The 21,108-nt window shown below is 38.4% G+C and overlaps 1 protein-coding gene across 1 annotated transcript; it reads right to left on the bottom strand.

The window, feature by feature from the left end:
- Positions 1-777: 777 nt before the first annotated feature.
- MPP4 (membrane palmitoylated protein 4) lies at positions 778-21,108 on the bottom strand. Its single transcript, XM_027731484.2, is given in 21 exon segments — positions 778-1,241; positions 2,224-2,358; positions 3,972-4,080; positions 4,884-4,977; positions 5,923-6,003; positions 6,805-6,975; positions 7,764-7,805; positions 9,239-9,253; positions 10,460-10,480; positions 11,213-11,251; positions 12,271-12,288; positions 13,047-13,111; positions 14,208-14,404; positions 14,853-14,924; positions 15,917-16,002; positions 17,150-17,231; positions 17,862-17,993; positions 18,554-18,634; positions 19,349-19,426; positions 20,348-20,469; positions 21,030-21,108. Coding segments are annotated over 21 exon segments (1,911 nt in total). The 3' UTR covers positions 778-1,049.

Below are 21,108 nucleotides of genomic sequence, written 5' to 3'. Positions count from 1 at the left end.
AAAAGACAAAGAGAAAGAATCGACAAATGCTGGACTAGGCAGAAGTGGGGACCAGCATGGCACAGAAGCACAGAACTGGCTCTTATCTCACCCTCCACTCTACTTATCCCACATAAGTGACATATTGGGACTTCAGTCTTGTCTCTCCCGTTTTATCTCTAAACAAGGAGTACAACCCCTGGCTCTAGAACAAGCAGGCATGCTGGTAGCTGTAATATTTGACTTTAAATAACCACTTTATAGACTACTTTACTTACATTTGTTGATTTTCCTCCAAGGTGAGGTAGGCCAACAGAATAGTAATCTGTGTTCCTCAGAGGGCAAGACAGCTGCCATGGGACATGAAGAGAGTGAGGAACGTACTTGCCACAAGCACCACACTCTCTGATGAGGAGAGTCTGCTACCATAGAGCAAACCAGTAAGAGAAAGGATTTCTCACTATTCTGTCAGTTTGTACTTACTTGAGTTGATGAAACAAAAGACATATCACGTGTATTATGAAGGTAACTGTGGTTTCTGGAGGAATTAATATTGTGCCAACGCCACTCCTACCTTAAAAGATAAAAAGGACTAGCAGCAAACTAATATCGTCATAAATAACACTCTCTGCTCACAGACAGTGAGCCAAAAGAGCACACTCTGGACTGAATATTGACTGAATATTTCTGTGAGAGTAAGGCTTCCAGAATGTACAGGTATAACAGTACCAGAATGACCATGATAAAAAGAAAGGAAAGGACTTTTCTGAACCTATGTATAAGCAAATTACACAAGACACATCCAACAAAATAGATTTTTCTTTATTCTTGTAATTGAGTGCTCACGATATTTCCTTTTTTTTTTTGTACAAAAGTGGATGCAGCTGTAACATAAAAAGCTCAAGAGCTACACAGAATGTAGTATGATTATATCTCCTGTAGCAGCTTCTTTCCTAATCCTCTTCCAAATCCCTTACATACAAAGATAAATTCTTGCAATCCTGACATTAGGATTATTCTTGAAGTAAAACATAAGCTGTAATCTTTCTGAAGCTGCCTGCTGCTCAGAATTAGGGCTGAGTGTCTGAGCATATCCATATTGCAGGGACCCACTGAGGCTCGTCCTGTGCACGATGTACTGCAGACAGCAGCTGTGCAGATGCTTCTTGTAAATTGTCATTCACAATCACTTGATCAAAGAACTGACCAAACTGAACTTCCATTTTCTTAGCTGATTCTTCCATCTCCTGTAAATCTTCTTCCTGTGAGACAGAGTAAGTCTATAAAACTTAAAAAATTTGTGCAGAGAACTGTACCTGCACAGCATCTCCGGAGCACCTTGGCCCACAGAAACAAGAGGTGAATAGATAGTGCCAGTCTATTATTTCGTTTACAGTTTGCACCTGTAAAGCACCTCTGCTACAGTCAGTTCCAAGTCTCCAAAACAGGGCTGACTGCCACACCCTTCCCAAGGAAGTGCCTTGTGTATGGTATGCTCCATTTGCCCCAAAAAGGTTATTCTAATGACGAGTGCTGGCAGAGAATGTTAGGGACTGGAAGGCAAATCCACTAATGCTTGTGTTCTGATCCAGATTTTATTTTATTTCTCCGGTGATTATGTTTCTTTCTGTTGTAGCCATTATGATTCATTTCCATACAGTTATGGATCGTGGTCTTCAAAACATTAAGATGCTAAACTTGACTATGATTTGCATGGAAACAATTGTGACAAAGCACTATATACATTCTAAATATAAGGTATGCATTTCCTACAAGCCAGATTTGGTTTTTATCTATAGAACTAAGTATAGAATTGATACTGATACTGCTATTAAGCATATGTGAACTAATAATACATTCTTATAAATATGTGAAAAAATAGTTTATTAAATTACTGAATGAAGTGCATTCCAGGTATTTCACTGCAAACAGTAAATATATATGTTGACTCAAATGTTGACACAAGGCAGTTAATTAAAACAAAAATATACAAAATAGCTTCTCCTTTAAAGACATTTTGAAGAAAAATGCCTCATGCTTCAAAAAAAAAACCCTTATGCTTCAAAGCAAATCTGGAGGGGGAAAAAGATCCCAACCAAATGAGACAAGAATAATTAGATTTCATCTTAAAGACACAATAATCTTTTTTTAAGAGTTATCACTGTAAGACAGTAGTGTGCATTATGTTCTAAACACGGAATCTCAGATTAATAAACTCAATTCTCTTTTATTCCCAAATCTCACCTTGAACTTCATGTTCACGTAATAGTCCGTAATGATCCTGGCATTTTTACGAGTCTGCCTCATGCAGCTTATGCTGGGTGGCTTGATGAATATAATGTAGGGCTTTAACTCATGAGTCCGGGCTAACTGTATGCCCTGCAAATGAAGAGTAAAATGAAGTTTAAGTATTTCAAGTGTATTCATCCCACTTTTACTCCCATAAAAAAGCCAGTTGTTTACAACATGCTGTTATCTCCAGACCTAGGAGGCATCTTTGTCAGGAACACCTACTTGAAAATGGTCTCACTAATAATCCCTGGACCAGATACTGTTAACCAACTGTACCATACAAGGATCATTTAACTCTGCTTGGTAACCTTATTAGGAGATGCTTTCAACACTAGTGAATGACAGAACAGAGTCATTAACAGATCTCTACAATCAACACATTAAAGATGCATTTGAAACCTGTGCTTTTTTAACTGTTGGGGAGCTACCTTTAGAACAAGTACACCTTTATTGTTCTATATTGAAAGTAAGTATCCTGCTTTCAGAAATCATTGTTCTATGTAACATTCCCTTATGCTAATAAGCATTTTCAAATTTCTACAGAGCAATGGAGAGAACTAGAAAAAAAAAAGAAAAAGAAATCATAGCATGTAAAGCTGGTCAAGCCACCAGATTTAAAATCAAGTATGCAACTCCGCAGTAATTCTCCTACCTCACTGCTGTTACTTGATACCCTTCCCAAAACTTGTCCTTTAAACTCAAACCCTAAAAAACTGATAGTGGCACATCTGTTCAAGTGGCAAGATTACCCACCCCACCATCCAACACTTCTCTTCCTCCCCTTTGCTTAAAAATGTAACAGAAGAAACCCAAGGAGATTTTTAGATCTGAAGACTAAGGTGTGACCTGATCTGCCTCTTACAGCGGTTTGAGTTTTCGAGTAGTACCCCACAGGTCATGTAACTTAACATCTATTTTAAGCAGCACAAACCACTGCTAACCTAAGGCTCCAACACACCGACTCTGTGTAATTAGAGGGAAATATCCAAGGTTTACTGAGATATGGTGTCTCTCTTTCTGTTTGGTTAGAAAAGATGTTGCAACACCATAGCCCAAACAGCTCCTAAGTACTGAATAACACAAGTAATCCAGAGAAGGTTGGTGAGATTTTGCCAGACACAGCTCTAAGTACCTTAGATATGTGCAAGCCCAGGCTTTTATTACCCTTATCTTCATCAGCAAATTCAGTGCAAAGACAGAAGGAAAAAAAATGTGAATAGCATCTAAGTGAAGGAGCAGCTTACTCTTAGCTGTTACTTCTGAAGAGAAAAAGAGGCACACTATAATGTCCTGCTTCTGCTTGATTACTTTAATAGTTGCTGCTTTTACCAGAAGGTATTCAGAGATTGGTGACAGGACAGAATTCTCAACTAACAGGGCTTGGAGGAGGAGAAAATCCCATGCAACAGTCTCCCCATGAAAGAATAATCCTTACTTTAAGCAAGCATGAAAACTCATTTCTGTACCATCCAAACTGGTCATGCAGCTGCTGACCTGAAAATAAATGAACTGTCTCGACATACTTGTCACTGTAGTACCACCACCACCACCCGAGACCCATGCAAAGAGTAATCTTGGGTCAAAGCACCATGAGGTAAAGTGAAAAACAAGACAAAGCAACTGACAGCATTCCAATAGCTCAAGAATGTAGAGAAAATTATTTTTCCTTCCAGAAGATTCCCTTCCCCTCTACCACTCACCTGTGGTTCTAAATCTATTACACAGATCTTCCCTTCATCGAGGACTGCTCGCACTGCATCAATACTGGTACCATACAGGTACCCTTTGTACTCCCCATATTCCAGCATTCTGCAACAGGGGTGAGAAAGAAGGACAATGAAAGAGCATTTGAGACTCAAAAAGGTTCCACTTAAAGGTGAAATCTTCAAATGTAATCCAGTGATCAGGACTGAATGATCATAAAACATAGTGAACACTGATGAATAACCTTCACCTTTGCTCTTCCCTGCTACACTGGACACAAAATCAAACCCATTACAATTCAACATCTCCAAAACATGCATTTTTTACTCATCGTGTTGTTACAAATTTTGTGTTTAGAGGTTGTGATTTTAATGATGCTTTTCAACTATATACTACAAATGACTTCATAAATCCAAAGATCTCAAAGCACTTGGCACAGCTCAATTGGTGTAGCTTCTGGTGCTGAGCTGGTCTGTCTTAGAGAGATTACTGATGTATAGAAAGGAGCAGATAACTTTTTAATGTTTAGCCCTTACAGTTCAGCTGCTTACATGTCATCACTGCAGAGATCCTGCAACAGAGTTGTAGGTCAGGAACAGGTTTGACTCACTGCTCAATTTTCAAAAGCAGTTTGGTTTCCAGGAGAGTTGTGAACTCATAACTTACACATCTAAGTGGGACTAGAGATCCCACTTTCTTTTAGAAGGATTCTGAGATTAAGTGTGGAGGAACCATTTGCAACTGCACAAACACAGTCTTTGAAGCAACTGTCTCAAGTAGTTTGACCCAAATTTACAGCAAACTTACATAGTAAGAGTGGAGCAGCCCAGACTTGGGACCTAAATACAAAACTGTGTTTTCTTGGATCATGTTAAGTAATAGAAATGTAATTCATCTCTCCTTCTCACCTGTGGCTATACACCATGTTTTCAAAAGTTTCCTTGGATACGTAGTGATATTCACGACCGTTCATTTCATAACTTTTCTGAACACGAGTAGTGTCTGAAAGGAGATACACACCAAAAAAAATTATTCTAATTTTATAAATGAAAATGAGAACTTCATAAAGGACTATAAATCAGTATTTTCCTAAATAATAACACGAGTTATTTCCATTTGTTAATCCAGAGCAAAAGCCCTGTCTACTCTAATGGCTTCCCAGTGGCAAGTCCTTGAAAGTTATCAAAGCAACTGTATTTCTTGGAATGGAAGGAGAGTAGTTTAATCCAAATAGCTGACTCAAACCAACTGCTTTGGAAATGGTTGCACTTTTTTTTATTTACTCCTCTGAGGTAAAATTAATTAAAGGTCATTCAGAAAAATTCCACAAGCTTTCCCACACTTGCACCTTCCCCGTATCTAGGATCTTAAGCACAAAAGAAGTCCTGAATTTTCAATTAGCTTCAGATTCATAATTTCCTGTTTTGTTATCTAATTCTCAAGAACCAACTAAGCACAGGTAGAAACAATTCCAGTTGTTACGTCAGAAATTAAGCTACATAAGTCTCATTTGAGACTAGAAGGCTAATAAGGAAAGCTGCAAAGCCTATTAAGCACCAGCTTCTGTTGCCTTCATTCTCATATCTGATCACTTAAACACTATGAACTTACAGTATCCCCCAGAAACTAATTTTTTTTTTTTTTAAATCTAGGAAAAGTAAACATCAAGATTAAACAAAATCATGCAGATAACTTTTACCTACGCAAAACTTTCAAAGGTTTTAGGAGCTGGGACTTGAAAATACCTTTGTTTGATTTGCCAAAATGAGATAAATCATATTTTAAACTAATCCTTATGAAAGCAAACAAAACTGGCTTTCAGTGGAGCTGAAGAAACAGCCATAAAGCAAAGAGTGTATGAATACACAAAGGCAAGAGGGAGGTACTTGGCATTTCCTAATCATGTTTGAAGGAGGTAGTGGGGGAAAGAGGACAAACATGACATACGAGGAATGGCACTTCGAAACTCTCGTGGGTTACTTGTGATGAGCCTTCGCCTTAGTTCATTCACACCAACTCCTGCGGGACCTGGAGAGTTGGAAAAGCAACTAATATTACTAACAGGGTACAAATCACTTCCCAGCAATACAGCTGTACCCAGGAGGCAACTCAGCAACAGTATTTTAAAAGAAAAAAAAATATCAAATAATTTCAGACTTAGAAAGGACACAGGATTTGCCTTTACCCTGTTTGCTTTATGAGGACCCTGGTACACTGTGGAACAGCAGCTTCCCTTCAGCCACTATCTAGTCTACTAGAGAGACATCAAAGTCTACTTGGGAGCCTGCAGCCCACTTAATACAGTGTTTCCTATACCAAGCATTATTAAAGGCATCTTTAACTTTCCATACGGTCCATGACTGAGATTGTTCTAGTCTGGAGTTAAATTTCAAACATTCTTCTTACTGTTGTCATATGTATGCACTTAACACTGGTTGTAGAAATGCTTCCACATAAAGATGTTTTCTAGTAAGTTACAAATAGTTTCTCATCTTTTTCAGTCCCAACTGAATATAAAACTGAACCACTTCCCTATTAAACTCCATTATCAACCAGTGTTCATAACTGTACAGCTTCTTCTAAGGACTTTATTATTATTGTTTTTAAACATTCATTATCTCAACCAAAGATACTTACATTAAACTTTAAAATCAATAATGGGGTCAAATTACAATGATTCTTGAGATGTTGCTCTGAGAGCTACCTGCACAGTCAGCAACTGCTGCAGTCAGCTGCAGGAAACCTCAGTGGGTCAGACCATGACTGACTGTTTCCTCCCCTCTGGCACAAGGCTGTGAACTTGGCCTGAGAAGGTAATTAACCCCTTACCCACGAGTATAATGAGCCTGTTCCGGTCCGTTGGGTGCCGCTGGTACCTGACCACCTCTTCATAGGGAGCTGCAAGAGAGCTGCAGCAGCTGCTGGGGCACCGAGTGTGACACGACTGCTGGTTGATGCGGGATTTCCTGCGACACAGGCGCATACTCCTACGGAAACCAGCTGTGAGGGCAAAGACATCAGGACTGGAAAACACACCCGAGATGCAGGCAACTAGTTCTGTAGCCTGGAAGGTCTTTTCCTAAGCCACAAACATAGTACTCCTTGTGAGCTTTTTGCAAGGTGAATGGTAGCGGATTTCATTGCTGCGCTTGATCTGACAGGTTGAGAGAACCTCTGAGCAATAAATGACAGCTAAAGAGTAGGCAAAAGTCACCTTAAAATTAGACCAGAATTAAAGACCACCAAAAGATCCCCAAAACAAGCTGAAGGAGAAGTTTCTGACTACATGTAGCATCCCTAGGGAACAGGCCAACTTTTTTGATAGTGTGTCTGGTTCGCTGTCATGAAGCAAATCGGGAACATTTGCTCCAGCCTCCAGAAGGTGTATTTTAAAGGTCACTAAGGTTTAGTATCAGAGATAGTTTTGTGGCCCCACTTTACCATCCAACTCTGAAAACTTCACACAGAGGTCTGTTTTTCTAACGAGAGCCCTCATGATTATTCTCAACAGATGACAGACAACACTATGCAAAATTAATCATGAAGTCAAATTTAAATAGCAGCGGCCAAGTCTTGGTAGAAACCTAACAGGAAGACAGATTTAAATGGAGAGAATTAGCATTATTAGGAGGAAAGAGACTTCTTGAAGTTTGGAAAACAGAGTAAGCAAAATTCCATTTAGTAAGTCTTTAGGTGATATAAAGAACAAAGCATTTTATTTAACCTCAGACAAGCACTTAATCTAGATTAAGTCTCAGTTATCTTACTTATCTTTAGTCACTGCATACCAATAAAGACTCGTTGACCAAATTCACCAAATTCTTCCTCTTCTAGAATACAAAGAACAAATACTCATGAAATAAAAAGGAACAGTAAAATCTTATAAATTAGATGGCTAACAATTATTGCTGATTCCAAAGGAAAGAGAGTTTCAGTAAACATATGGAAATACTATGCCTAATATAATTTTTAAAAAGCACAATATTCCATAGTATGAAATATTAAAATATTTCACATGACCAATGACCAATTCAAAGGGCCAATGTTTCTGTAAAAGAAAAAAAAAAACTTCAAAAGTCTTGGTACTTTCTAAATTATATTTGAAACTCACCATTTTATTTGTTTAATTCCTAAGATAACTAGATGCCAGACAATGTTTTGCAATTGAAATTAGTGAAAAAACCTCCATCTAATTTAAGCTTTTCAGGTGAAACATAGCTTACAAGAATTCTTTAGTTAAAACAATAACCAGCAAGTCAGTACCTCAAAATCAGAAACAAAAAATTTATCACTAACTTTCTGCCCAATAGCATGTTTGGAAAATGCAGCTTGCATCTCTGCTCCAACATGTCAGCCTAACCTGTTTCCTCTGAGTCTTTTTGTCCCCATCCTCACGCTGTTCCTCAAGAAGGCTTTACTATTCAGGTGAGACTTCTAAAATTCTACATGCATTTTTTAAAAAATTAAATCTATTAAATCTGCCTTATTCCGTAAGGCTCAAAAATACCAATTTCCCAGTAGATCAATACTCTAAAAGTTAAGAAACTATTTTAGAAAGGAGATTTGAAAACATATAACCAAGAAGAAAAAAAATGGTGTCAGTGTTCAGCTTTCTCTTCAAAAAGGGCTCCTAATTTCCACCTAATCCTGCATGTAGATACCCAAACTGTGGATTCCCTTTATTGAGCCCTTACTAAAGCAAGAATGAGATACAGAAGACATAGGCATGTCTTTAAAAGCAGTAAGTATTTCAAGAAAGGAACATTTTCTTTTGCAAACTGTGAAATGCTTTTAGCACTAGATTCTTTGATTTACAGTTCTCATAAGCATGCAAGTATGGAAACAAAATTAGATGCATATTAGTTACTCTTTCACATCTATGCACTCTTCACTACTTGTACCTCTACAGTTTTACTCCTACATTTCTATATGGACTAAAAACTTGTTTATGACGGTAGAAAAAAATTACTTGGCGCAAAACTGCTCATTCAGGGCAATGTTCAGAGCACTGTTCAGCTGACATATGCCCTTATCATTTCTATCTTCAGGTCTCTTGAGCCACCATTCAAATATTTTTATGTATTTCTGCTTTATCTACACTCTGTTCTATGGTATTGGAGTGCAGTGTGGAATCCTACAGGGAACAAGCAATTCAGCTACTGGCTACTGCAAGAAGAGTGGGAGTTCCTGGTAAAGCAATAAATACAGATAAATTCTATCAGATTACTGTTTACAGGAGACAGGGAGAAAAAAGTTATGTTACCTTCTTTAAGCTCCTCTGCACATTCAGATAGAGACAGACATGAAACAATTAGTTTTGAGAAGACAGTCTATACTATGATTTTTTAAAAAATCCAACCAGCATCGTCCAATGCATTTAGGGAATGTAGAAAACAGGTACTGCAGACTTTAAATCTAAAATATGCCTCTTTGAGCATGAATTCTTAATTCTCAAAGTATGAGAGACTCAACTGCAGCATCTATGTCAGTATTGTACTGCAAAATACATCAACAACTACTGGTTAAAATGTAGAATAGCAAATATTTGCACCTTTATTCCTCTGACCGTGTGGATGCAGCAGAGAGCTGACTCAGCACTGAGCAGTGAATAGGATTTGCTACAGTAATCCCCAAGTGCAGCTATCAGAAACATCCTAGCCTGGAAACAAAAGACTGCCCTGGAGTCTGGAACCCTGCTGGTTCTGCCCTAAAAGCTTTGGGCATTGCTTGAGAGGTGGAAGAGAACAAACCACCTGTGATAAGAGAAGGAGATGCAACTGGCAAGTAGGGACCTTGTGGAGAAGAGCAAGTGTAAGGTCAAATGACATTTTCTCCACGAGATTACCAAATATTTCAAATGAGAAGTTTAGCAGTAGAGTTCTTCTAGTGAAAAAATGTTTTATTGTAGAAGATGTAAGTTTTGCAGAACTCTGAACGTGCTGTAACTAAGTAGCTCTTTCTGAAATTAAAAAAAAAATCCCATATTGGCTTGATTTTATGTTTTAAACACAAATAATTAATTTTATAAGCATTTCTCTTTCCTGTGTGCCATCCATGCACACAATCAGGAATCCAGAACAGCTTTCTTCTTTACCACGTCAGCTCTTAGAGGCACTGGGGATTCAGGCCTCCATATTACCCTAAAGTAATCCAATTATGCACTGACATCAGTGCACACAGCTTGCACGGGTATAACTGAGTAGGATTTGATAAACAGACCTGGTGCTGATGCACGAGAAGAGACACTCACGCTTGTGGCATAACAGGACAAAAACCTTACTACTAGGGGAATCAGAAAACAAGGGGAAGACTACAGGCAACAGGATTTCACACAATGGCTTTTCAAGCCAGAACAGCTTCTGAAGCTAAAATGACATCTTGGTTTTTGTCACCTGCCTGGTTTTGAGACAGTTGTTTGTCTCTGGACACCCTTCTCTCAGCAGAACAATATCAAGGGATTTAGAGTTAGGTCAGAGGAACTCACCTGACTCAAATGTTTCTTCATCTTGTTTAGTAATCCAGACAGCAAAGGTATTAAAATAAATTCAAAATTTAATTCTTTTCCTTCTAAAGAATTTCAGAATCAGAGATCAGTTTTCCAGCTCCTATCTGTCTGTCTCACATATACTTTCCCCAGATCCATCTACTCTGAGGTGGCAAAATACAGCTTACCATACCTGAATTAACTGCCTCATCTCTTTCCACCCAGTCCTACAGGAACATATCCCTCCAGGAGAGCTTTCTGAATTACCTTGGGAGAAGGAAGAATAAGCTGTGCTGCTTTTAGTCTTCACACATAGTATTCACATATGAAAACCTATTCTTGTCCAGTGCCTAAAACCCTATTCTCCTGAGATCAGTTTCTTGACAATGAATTGTGTGGGTTCTCCAAGACTACAATAATCTGTGGCATTAAATATACAGTAGGCAAAAAACTATGGTAACCTAACAGCCACAGTCCAAAACCTGCATCAGAGGTTGGATCTCATTCAAGCAGGTATTTTTGCCCTGCTCCTCTTTTCAGCACAATACTTGACTATAAGCACTGTACACCAGAACTGCAAATAGCTCATTTTAATGCACTAGTACTGGGTGAGGTTTCCAAGGTATGACAAACAGAATTTTCTATCATTAAGTTCATTGGGAGAATAAGGGGTTTTATCTGGGAAATAAAATAAGGCTTTTAACTAACTACTTCCTTGAAGCAAATGAAATAACCTTAAGTGAATTCAGTTACCTGTTTCCACACACTTCTCGTCAATCTGCATGTCGTCCTCTGCAGATCAACACAAGGAAAAAAAAACTCATCTGAATGAGAAAAACACTGGGGAGGAAAAACAACCTTACAGATCTTAAAAGACTGAACTCAGACATCAGAAAGAAAATACGTGAAGCTCAGATCATCTTAGATTTAGACATCTTTAAGGATTTTAACTGTTAACTCCAATTTACTGATGTTCCTTGTCTTCAGTGAACATAAGGCTCTTCTTAAATGAGTGCTCTGAAGGACATGGGGCAGAGAGGCAAACATGTCTAATCTGAATTCTCCTCTTGAAATAATGAAAGGTTTAACATGACTGTCAGTCTGTTTATCCAGTAGATATCTATTTATTAAGTATTACCATGAGGGAATAGAATTTTTTATCCTATAGCTTTTAGAAGTCTATCTTCCCAATATGCTACACTCAAGGAAAATGTTGTGTTTGGTTGATTTTATTATTACTTTTACAAGGAAGAAAAGGAAAAGATGGATTCAGCTCCCTCTCAATCCCCAGCCCACATCCATGCCCCTGAAATGTGATCACACAAACTTGGGCAAACTCATGGGCTCAGGATGCTGCACTGTTTGTGTGTTCTGTCCCTGTGCCCCTCCAGACAGGCCCCGTGGGAGCTGTTTTGCAGTTACAGGGCAATTGTCAACCCCATTCTGCCCATAAGTATCCTTTAAAGAAGTGGTCTCTCAGAGCTGCTCTGGAGAGACAGAGGGAGAGGAAAAGAGAAAGAGGAAATGTTGCCTTTCTTTTCCCAAAGAACCCATCCAAACTGTCAGTTCCCTAACAGATAATGCATAGCTAAAGTTTCCACTTAAAGACAATGTAGGCATCTACCTTTCCAGGTGAAAAAAGGCTGAATTTCCATTATGTTAAGCACATAACACGATAAGAACTTGGGTTTCTTTTGCATGTATTTATCAAAATGCCTCATTTCTGACAACGTTTTAAAAAGCCTTTAAAGCCATGTGCTATATTGGTTCCAGGTACAGAAATACAATGCTGTCCAGATAAGATTTCCTACCTTCTTCCACAGTGCTTACTGCTCACAGCATATCCATTGAAGCAGTTAAAATGCAATAATATCATGGTGAAAGAGAGCCTCAGCTCTAACAAACAAAGCAATCAGTGCAAGAAGAATCCTAGGAAATGAAACATCCCTCTAGGATTTATCACAGGAGAAAAATTTTATACTTCCATAAAGAACCATAGAAGAAAATGGGGAAAGAGAAAACAGGAAGAACATTTTTTGTCTGGGAATAATTACATGTTTACAGAAAGTTATAGTTGGCAGATATTTCTGGATTGTTACTGTGAATAAACTTAGCATAGCTTATCTTAGACCTCAAGAAAAGAAGTTTCAGCTTTCTCTCAATAGCTTTGATGACAAAGAAACATTCTAAACATTGCATGGCACTTTTCAGTGCAGAACTGGAAAGCCAGGATGCTACAATTGTCACCTCAAGACTTATTTACACCCAATTATCCTAGAGAGAACTGGCTCTCCTGGTGAGCTCCTAAATCCTACAGACATCAGACGAAGTTGACTTCACAGCTTCTCTCACAGTCAGATCCCAAGTACACTGGAGACAACCACCTCCACTGCCAGTATTCCAGGTACAATTATCATCAGGTATTTGTTTTTCTGGAGATAGTTAACACACTTCTGGGGTTACAATATGGCTCCAGAAACAATGTCTTTGGATCAAACTGAATTGTATGAGCTTCTATTTCAGTATCCCTGAAACAAAGACAAGATCTTTCTTTCCTACTGTACCATTCAAGTAACTTTTCACTCACACATTGATGATTTGAGACAGAGATGGGGCTGGAAGGGCTGAGACCACCAGAATTCTCGCTGCTTCCTACATAAAAATAAATTTATCACAGTTAAAGAAACAAAACAGACCACAAGCACATTATGCTCTAGCCAGATTCACTGCTTACACATAAGATCAATCAGTATTGAACCGAGAGAGGACAAGACTGAAACATTACCAATGTTTTAGCTCACTGCAGAGTCCTGAAAGAAAGCAACATGCTATCAGAACTACTGAAAGGTGATTCCCAAATCAGCAGCCCAGAAGTATTTAGAGTTTATATGAAAGGACAGGAATATAAGCCATACTGTGGTACACACACCTGGAAGTAGAAGAATGTGCTACTGCTAGAGGCAGTAGTACTACTGCCTTTGTTACTACACAGAGCCTCCTGCTTGCAGCCTGAATCAAACCCAGTTTGATTTCAGCTTTCACTACACAGACCACAGGTAGGTTTATTATAGTACAAAGTGCAATCTACAATTGCACAGCCTTATGTTATCCTGGGGGTGACACAGCCAGGACATGTGGTTACAGGATCAAATTGAGAAGTGTGCTACAGCAGTTTAGGAACTCTGATTCTGAAAGTGTGTAGAGTAAAATCATGGGCTATTTATGCAGAAAATAACAGGCAAGAGATCCTTGTTCTTCCTTGAGCATTTTGGTCTTTTTTCCTCTATCCTTTCTTTTAATCTGGTCTACTTGATTGTGACTAAGGCTGAAGAGGTCACTCATGCCTCACAGGAAATCTTTAAAAAAATACTATACTTTTAATATTCCACTCTTCCCTCTGCCTTTTTTTTTAAATCATAGATGATGGCCCTTAATAGTCCCTCCATTTCCACAAATCTTTCAGCTGCTACACTCTGCTAGATGACTTAGCAACTAGCACAGAGACTAGACAAGTGCTGCCAACTTCTTAGATGGGAATTTAAGATGATGCAGGTGCTTTCAAAAGCTTGTTCTCACATAGGTGCTTTTAAGGGAAGGAGAGCAAGAAACTGGAGAACAGAAAGAGGAAATGTTTGTCAGATGTCTCTCTGTCATACTGCTATAAAACATGGGAAAATTTTAAATTACAAAGTCTGAATAACTGGCTAATTTTTTAACTAGAAATCAGGAAAACTGTGAACTTTTTTACCTTTTCAGAAGATGATTTGAGGGTATGAGTCCAGCACAGGCACTGAGATCTGAAACTTTCCTGGCCTGCCACCAGAGAGCATCATTCTGATCCACAATCTGGAGTATTTCACCCTTCTTAAAAGGCAAACCTGCATCAGCACATGGTATGGCAGGATCTTGCAAGGGCCAGTAATCTGCCATTGCTCTCACATAAAGCTGGTAAACAAAATATACAAGAGTAAGTGGAAGACAGGTTTAGAACAGATTCAACATGAGCTTTACAATCACAGAGTCAGATTTTACTGCAACTTAAAGTCAATTAATGATGAAGCAAAGTTTTAAAACCAGATCAAGCCCCAAACTCTATCTGTTAATTAAGGGAGGAAAAAACAATTCATCTCATACATTATGAAAATAATTGACCCTCCACCTGTAGATCACTCTGAAAATGCCCTCATTACACAACTACATTTCCACTTACTGTCTTTACTGCTTCAGCAACAACATAGTGATGTCAGCTGAGAGGTGGCCATAAAGCAAGGTAACACCCTAAGGATTGCAATAAACTTCTAGGCAACATCATTTCTTTGTATCACACAATTAGGCATTATTGCAGTAACTGTTTGCAGTAACAATCTGGAAAAAGAAAAAGAATGTTTCTTACTGTTGTTTGGTTGCTGACAGGCCGATCAGAAACTGGAATTAATTTGAACATAATAGTCCCCTGAGACAGGGCCTAAGTGATTAGAAAAGGATTAAAATATGGTAGGTATTCAACATAAATAATTAAAAACTGGCAGCACAAGCTTAACACAACATGGCTTTGAGGTTACTATAATGTCTGTATTACAGATAGAATTTAGGTAGAGTCAATGTGTCAATACTATATTTTTTCCAAAAGGAAACTCAAGAATAAAACCTCAAAGTTTTGCTAAATCTTTTTAATTAAATGTAATTTAATTAATATAATATTTAATTAATATAATCTCAGCATTAACTCAAACCAAATCTTTCTACTGAAATCTTGTTTAAGTAGGGTCTGGTTAGACAAGTAATGTAAAGGGGGGAGGAAAAATATTTAATAATTAATCATTCCAACAGAGTTTGTATTTCTTATACCTAGAAATAGTACAACCAGGGCAATAATACATAGACTTGACATGATGACATATAGAAATACCTCACTGACTGGCACTTCATACTTTGCAGTGAAGAACCCTGAAAAATTGTGGGCAAAATGACAAATAACAGGGACATCTCAACAGATTTCTTCATGAGAATTTTGACACCAGTAATTACACTGCCCTTTTTTTGCAAAGTAAGGTATGAGCTTACAAGCTCATTCGCTCTGCTTTAGTGCATTTTGTAACATGGACTCTTATTAGAGCAGCACCTTTCCACTACTTTCTTGTGGAATATTAACTGAGTGGCACTTCCAGAAAAAATTATGACTCAGTAAAGTCTGAACAAATTAGAACAAATTAGTATTTTTCCCAGAAGCTGCAGGTGGAACAGTCACAATTAAGTTAATTTCTGTCCAGAACAGGAGTTAGATTTAATTCTGGTTTCATATATTCTGATTTCATTAACAGTTGTGAACTTCATCCACAGTAAGGAGGCAATCTAAATTTTCTGTTAAAGATTTCAGACTTTCTCCTGTAAGAGAGTGTGCAAAAGAGAGAACATATAGATAATCTTAAGGTACGAAGTAGAAAAAATATTAAATACCAGAATATTAATAACTTGCTCAGGTTCAAGTCCCTCAACAGGAACTCCATTTACTTCCACCAGTTTGTCTCCAGCGTACAGCAATCCTACAGTGAGAGCAAACATGAAAACAGCAGCAGTTTAATCACAGGATGGATTATCTTGGGTAGGCAAGGCAGGGTCACACAGATATACCACAGCTTTGAAAGTCAGCATCAAAAGTTTCCATACAGCAGGTATGCAGGAAGGCATTTTGGATTTAGGCTGCACTGCCCCTGGAGGGGACCGCAAGCTTCTGTGGGTCACAAAAAGCTTGTGTATACTTCAGTTTTCTTATTTCCTCTCACCTCCCCCATACAACATCTTTACAATCTACTCATAATTTGCCTTAAAAGTAGCATAAACATTTTAATATAGCTCCATTTCCCAAAGTAACCTCTGAACCTATTCTGGCTTAACCCATTATATTACTAGACCATGAGACTTGGAACCAGACCCTCAAAAACTCCAGGTGCAGTGGGAGATCTTGGGACTCCTCTTTGTCCTTTACATTAAAATCTTCACAATATTGTTTTCTTTTCTGTTTTCCTTTAACTCAGCTAAAACATTAGTCAAACTCGGAACTTAATCAGCTATTTTAAACAAGCTGGGTTTTCTTCTCTATACAAAGTCCAGAAAATACTAAAAGGAACGATTTTATAACGATTACAGTCGAATTTTACTTCAGATGTCTTACATTTTAGTTACATTACATTTCCTTAAGGGACATGGAACACATTCAATTCTAGAATGACAAAATAGTAACATTTCCAAGGAAACTCCTTGGAAGATTGCTTAGCAAACTGCCAAAGTGTTTAGTGGACTAGTGCCAAAAAGTATTACTACATATTCCTTAAAGCCCATTATCTTATAGAATCACAAATGACTGATGTTTTCCATTTGTCCATTAGGGAACGAGTGCTGGTATTCATACTACATTGCAGTTTGGGATACCCAGGTATTGGTGCCAAGAAAAATTATTGAAAACTGGATTTGTATCTCAAGTCAGTCTCAAACAAGCAGATTCATCTGAAAATTAATGAAGCCGGAATCAAAGTCACTGCAGCGTATCAGTGTTTACAGAGCTGTCCAATGTACACACCTTCTTGCTCTATAATGGAACAGTAATTGTAGAAACTAAGCTGTTATCTTACTTCAAATATCTTATTTTTCAAGTTCAGTTTTATGTATCACTTTATTTCAAATTCCACCTACCACTTCTGTCTGCCAGGCCACCATGGATCACCCGGGCAACCGTGATGTCCCCTGTTATCTCGTGGCGTTTAATGGTGGCACCCTGGAAAAAGGAACAAAGAGAAAGCACACTGATCACAGTAAGTTTCCTTCCATATCAGAAGTTTGATCTTCACAGTGACAAAAAGGCACTGAAAGATACAGCTTTTTTACCACAACATGGACATAGTGATACTGTATTAGTACTAAGTCCTCAACTTCCATCACACTAAAATAACCACATTGATAGACAAGATTGTTACAGACAATCTCAATACTACAGCTATCTTTTCCTAAAACAGATTAACTAAGCTATACAATGTTTGCTGCTTATGAGCACAAATGATTTCTAAAGAACTTTCAGAGTCTCTCCTCCCTTCATTTCTATTTTGTCCAAGGGAATAGCTTTAAATTCAGTTTGTTTTTATCTCATGTAATGAAAATGCATCTGCCAGATGTTCAAACCCCAAGCAGACAAGGCACTGGACATCTCCAGTTGTACCTGCACTGTGCAGGACTAGATGGGCTCCTAAGGCCCTTTCCAACCTCAGCAATCCTTGCAATTCTGTAAAAATTGGACAAGAATGCTCACAGTCCCTGTGACATTCCTGGAAAGAAACCAATATGCATCTGATGCATTATCACTGCTTGTCTAAGTTAAAATACTTTGACAGATACCAGAAAGCTCCCTCACCAGAGGCTGATTGTTCTTCACTAAGCAGACAATCCTCATAGCTTCTTCATTTTCAGGTATGTTGTCTGGCAGTGGTGGAAGGGTTGGTTCAAAATCTTTCTGGGCCACAGTATCATGAGCAGATAGCAAAGCCTGTTACAAACAAAACCTAGCAAATCAACCAACCCACAACAAAGATCATACAACAGCAGAGCTTTAAACAGTGACTGGTTAGAAAACAAAAATCAGTGAATAAGTTCCTATGTGAACACATCCCTTGCACACATCGATATTTTCTTGTTTCCACTTGAAAAATTAAACCATGAAACAAAGCTTTAAGAAAAGTTGCTCTCCATGCTTCTTCTGGAAAACTTAAAAAAGACAAAACATTTCTGTTTGGAGCTCTAGGGTAAAGAATGCAGGTTTTGCAATTTCAAGGAAAATCTGGTTATATTTGTTTGCATCAACTGCCCATAATTTAAAACTTTGCAAGGAACATCTTTCAAACATAGCCCTTAAATAAAACACAGCCCACTGCAAGTACTTCAGATACACAGTCCACATTTGATTTCACAACCAGATTAGTTTGTGATTTATTAACTATGTCTCTTCTGGCTCCTTTGCCAGCTCTTGTGAACAGCTGCCCATGCATTTCCATTCCAAATGCAGACAGGTCCGTGAGCAAACTTTTCCTTTCCTTATGCAGGACTTGCCTTGAAGTGTGGAGCACGCAGGAGTCGTCTCAGCTCTTTGATCTCTCCAGACTGAGGGGCTTCGCGCAGTAACTCCACCACCTGATAAACGAAGAGAAAGTCCGGGGGTGGATTCTGGAGGACAATTAGCTTAGAAAGCTCTACACTGAAATTAGAGGAGTATGATATGGAGACAGTGTTAAGCCCCCCACATTCTATGACTCAGAGGATGTCCATATGGCTTGGTCTAGAACTGGACAATATGACCACAGCTGCACAACATTCAGCCAGGCTTAATTTAGTTCAGGCGCAGTGCCATGTGCTCTAAATTAGTTTTTGCTCCCATCCCTCAACCAATTCCATCACTAGTCTCAATTTCTCTACTTAGTAGGAGAGTCAACTCTCCCACTAATTAAAAGATTAAGAACCTATCAGCTATTATGATTAGAAAAATCTAAAAAGCCTTTCAAAGGCCTCATGTCAGACTGCTTGATTGTAGCCCTAATACTGAACCACACAGTTACATGGAAAGAAAAATACCCGGTCAGTGGTTAAAACAAATACTGTGTGTTCATTACACTGGCCAGGACTCGTGTAGTCCAGTGAGCACAGCTGTACCCATTTCTCATGCCCCCTCTCTTAACACAGTAAGGGTTGTCGAGTAATTTTAAAAACGTGCAAAGAGGGAATCTTTTAACTTTATATAGTGAGACATCACCTGAGACACAAAATAAATACCAGAACACTTACCTGCAGCTAAGTTGATTAATTTGGTATGAGTAAGTAAAGCAATAAGCTCTGTATACACAGTCTCACCTCACGATTCAATGCACGTGCCTGCAGCGTGACAGGAACTGGTCTTTTTCCAAGATAGTGCTGGAGGCATTCATAAATCTGTTGCAGGCCATGACAGACAAGACAGTGCAATGACAACATTGATCTGTTCACGTGATTATATAGATACATACACAACACACAATGGACAACATTGTATTTCTAGAAATTTCTCAGTCCAACTAGAGCCAAAGAGCTTGCACTCTAAATCCTTAATGTCTAATGCATCTGAAATTGAGTCTAGAATTCACTGTCTTTCCATATTATCAGCTAGCCAGCCAGTTATACTGTAGTTTTGAATTTTCCAATAAGAAAAGCTGATTACACACATCAATAGCCTGACAGTGTCAATTTTCTGTTTCATAGCGTTTCCTTCCTCTAGTTGCAGGCATAATTAACAAAGTAAATTTAACTTAAAACAAATTGCTGTATTTAAAATGCCTTTATGGGCATTCTTATCCACTACAAGTTTTTCTTGTTTAAAATTTAAAGATTTTAAAAATCCTTGTTAGACGAAAAGTAGAATTGGTACAGAATTTGTTTCAGAGATACAGTTCTGCTCAGGATAGAAACATCGGTCAAAACTCTGTTCTCTCACAACATAAAATCTTCAACTGCATATCAGATCAGTGAGATGCAAAATAAAAGAAACATAATTTCACAAGCCAAAAAGTGGGATTCATAGCCATACAGAGATTTAAGAATAGAAAAGACAGCTGATCAACACTGTGTTCAGCCTGTGTCTCTGTCCCTTGGCCTTAGTACAGACACGTAAAGTAGAAGAGTTTAAATGTCCAAGACATTTCCTTTAGAGCAGAAGGGTTTTGGCCACCTTGACTGCTGATGTTGGGGCTGACTTTGGGACTATCAGCACTTAGTGTAAATAAGCATTTATTGTCCTGATACGGCAAGATAAAGTAGCTATTCCCTAAGGCTTGCTCTCTAGGTAACCTTTGCTTTCACAGCTCCATATTACTTTACCTTTAAAAGTGCTTGCAGCCAGCGAGATCTGAGCAGGTCATACAACATGCCAACACCATTGACATCTCTCTTACAGAGCAAACTGAGTTCTTGCAGCACTAGAGTCAGAACATGAGACACACCTGAGCCCAAGAAACAGAAAAGCGCAAGACACTTCAGTACAAAGAGAAGACCAACCAAAGCCAAACAGTGACCCAGGCCTTCAAAAAGCACCTTTCCTTAATTTATACTTCCAAAATGCACAAACATTTTCTGTCTGCTTTGCTTTTTCCCTGCAATCAACTCTGTTGCATAAGAATTATTTTACTGTGTTATTAATCAGCAGGGTTAGGTCAATACTAACAAGTTACAACTGACCTGTGTGAAAAACACACAGGGAATCTCCCATGTATCAGTCTGGGTTCAAGCTCGTACCTCCTACTGAGAAGAGGTAAAACAACAAAAAACTCTTGACTTTATAAGCCACAAACAAATGCCAGACATTCTATTCTGATGTTCTCTTAAGTTAACTGCATACCACCATTAAACACCAAGAATCATTCCAATTATTAAGTAGTAATGCTTCAGTCACATTCATCTATCTCTCTCATGACTCGATGGAAGAAGAGTTACAGAGACCAAGGAATAAAACTTTTTTCAAAGAGAAAGAAGACTGGTAAAGAGATGCAAAAGTTATGAGTACCATTATCTTTACTGCAGACTGTTGGCACCTCCATCTTCTCCTTTACTCAAGGAGATTCCACCCTCTTTGAATATGGCAT

This window comes from Pipra filicauda, unplaced genomic scaffold (assembly GCF_003945595.2).
Source record: "Pipra filicauda isolate LSUMZ 115617 unplaced genomic scaffold, ASM394559v2 scaffold74_size2892960_pilon, whole genome shotgun sequence".
NCBI classification, from domain to species: Eukaryota; Metazoa; Chordata; class Aves; order Passeriformes; family Pipridae; genus Pipra; species Pipra filicauda.
Note: the sequence above shows the minus strand (reverse complement) of the source record. Positions and strands in the feature narration are given on the sequence as shown.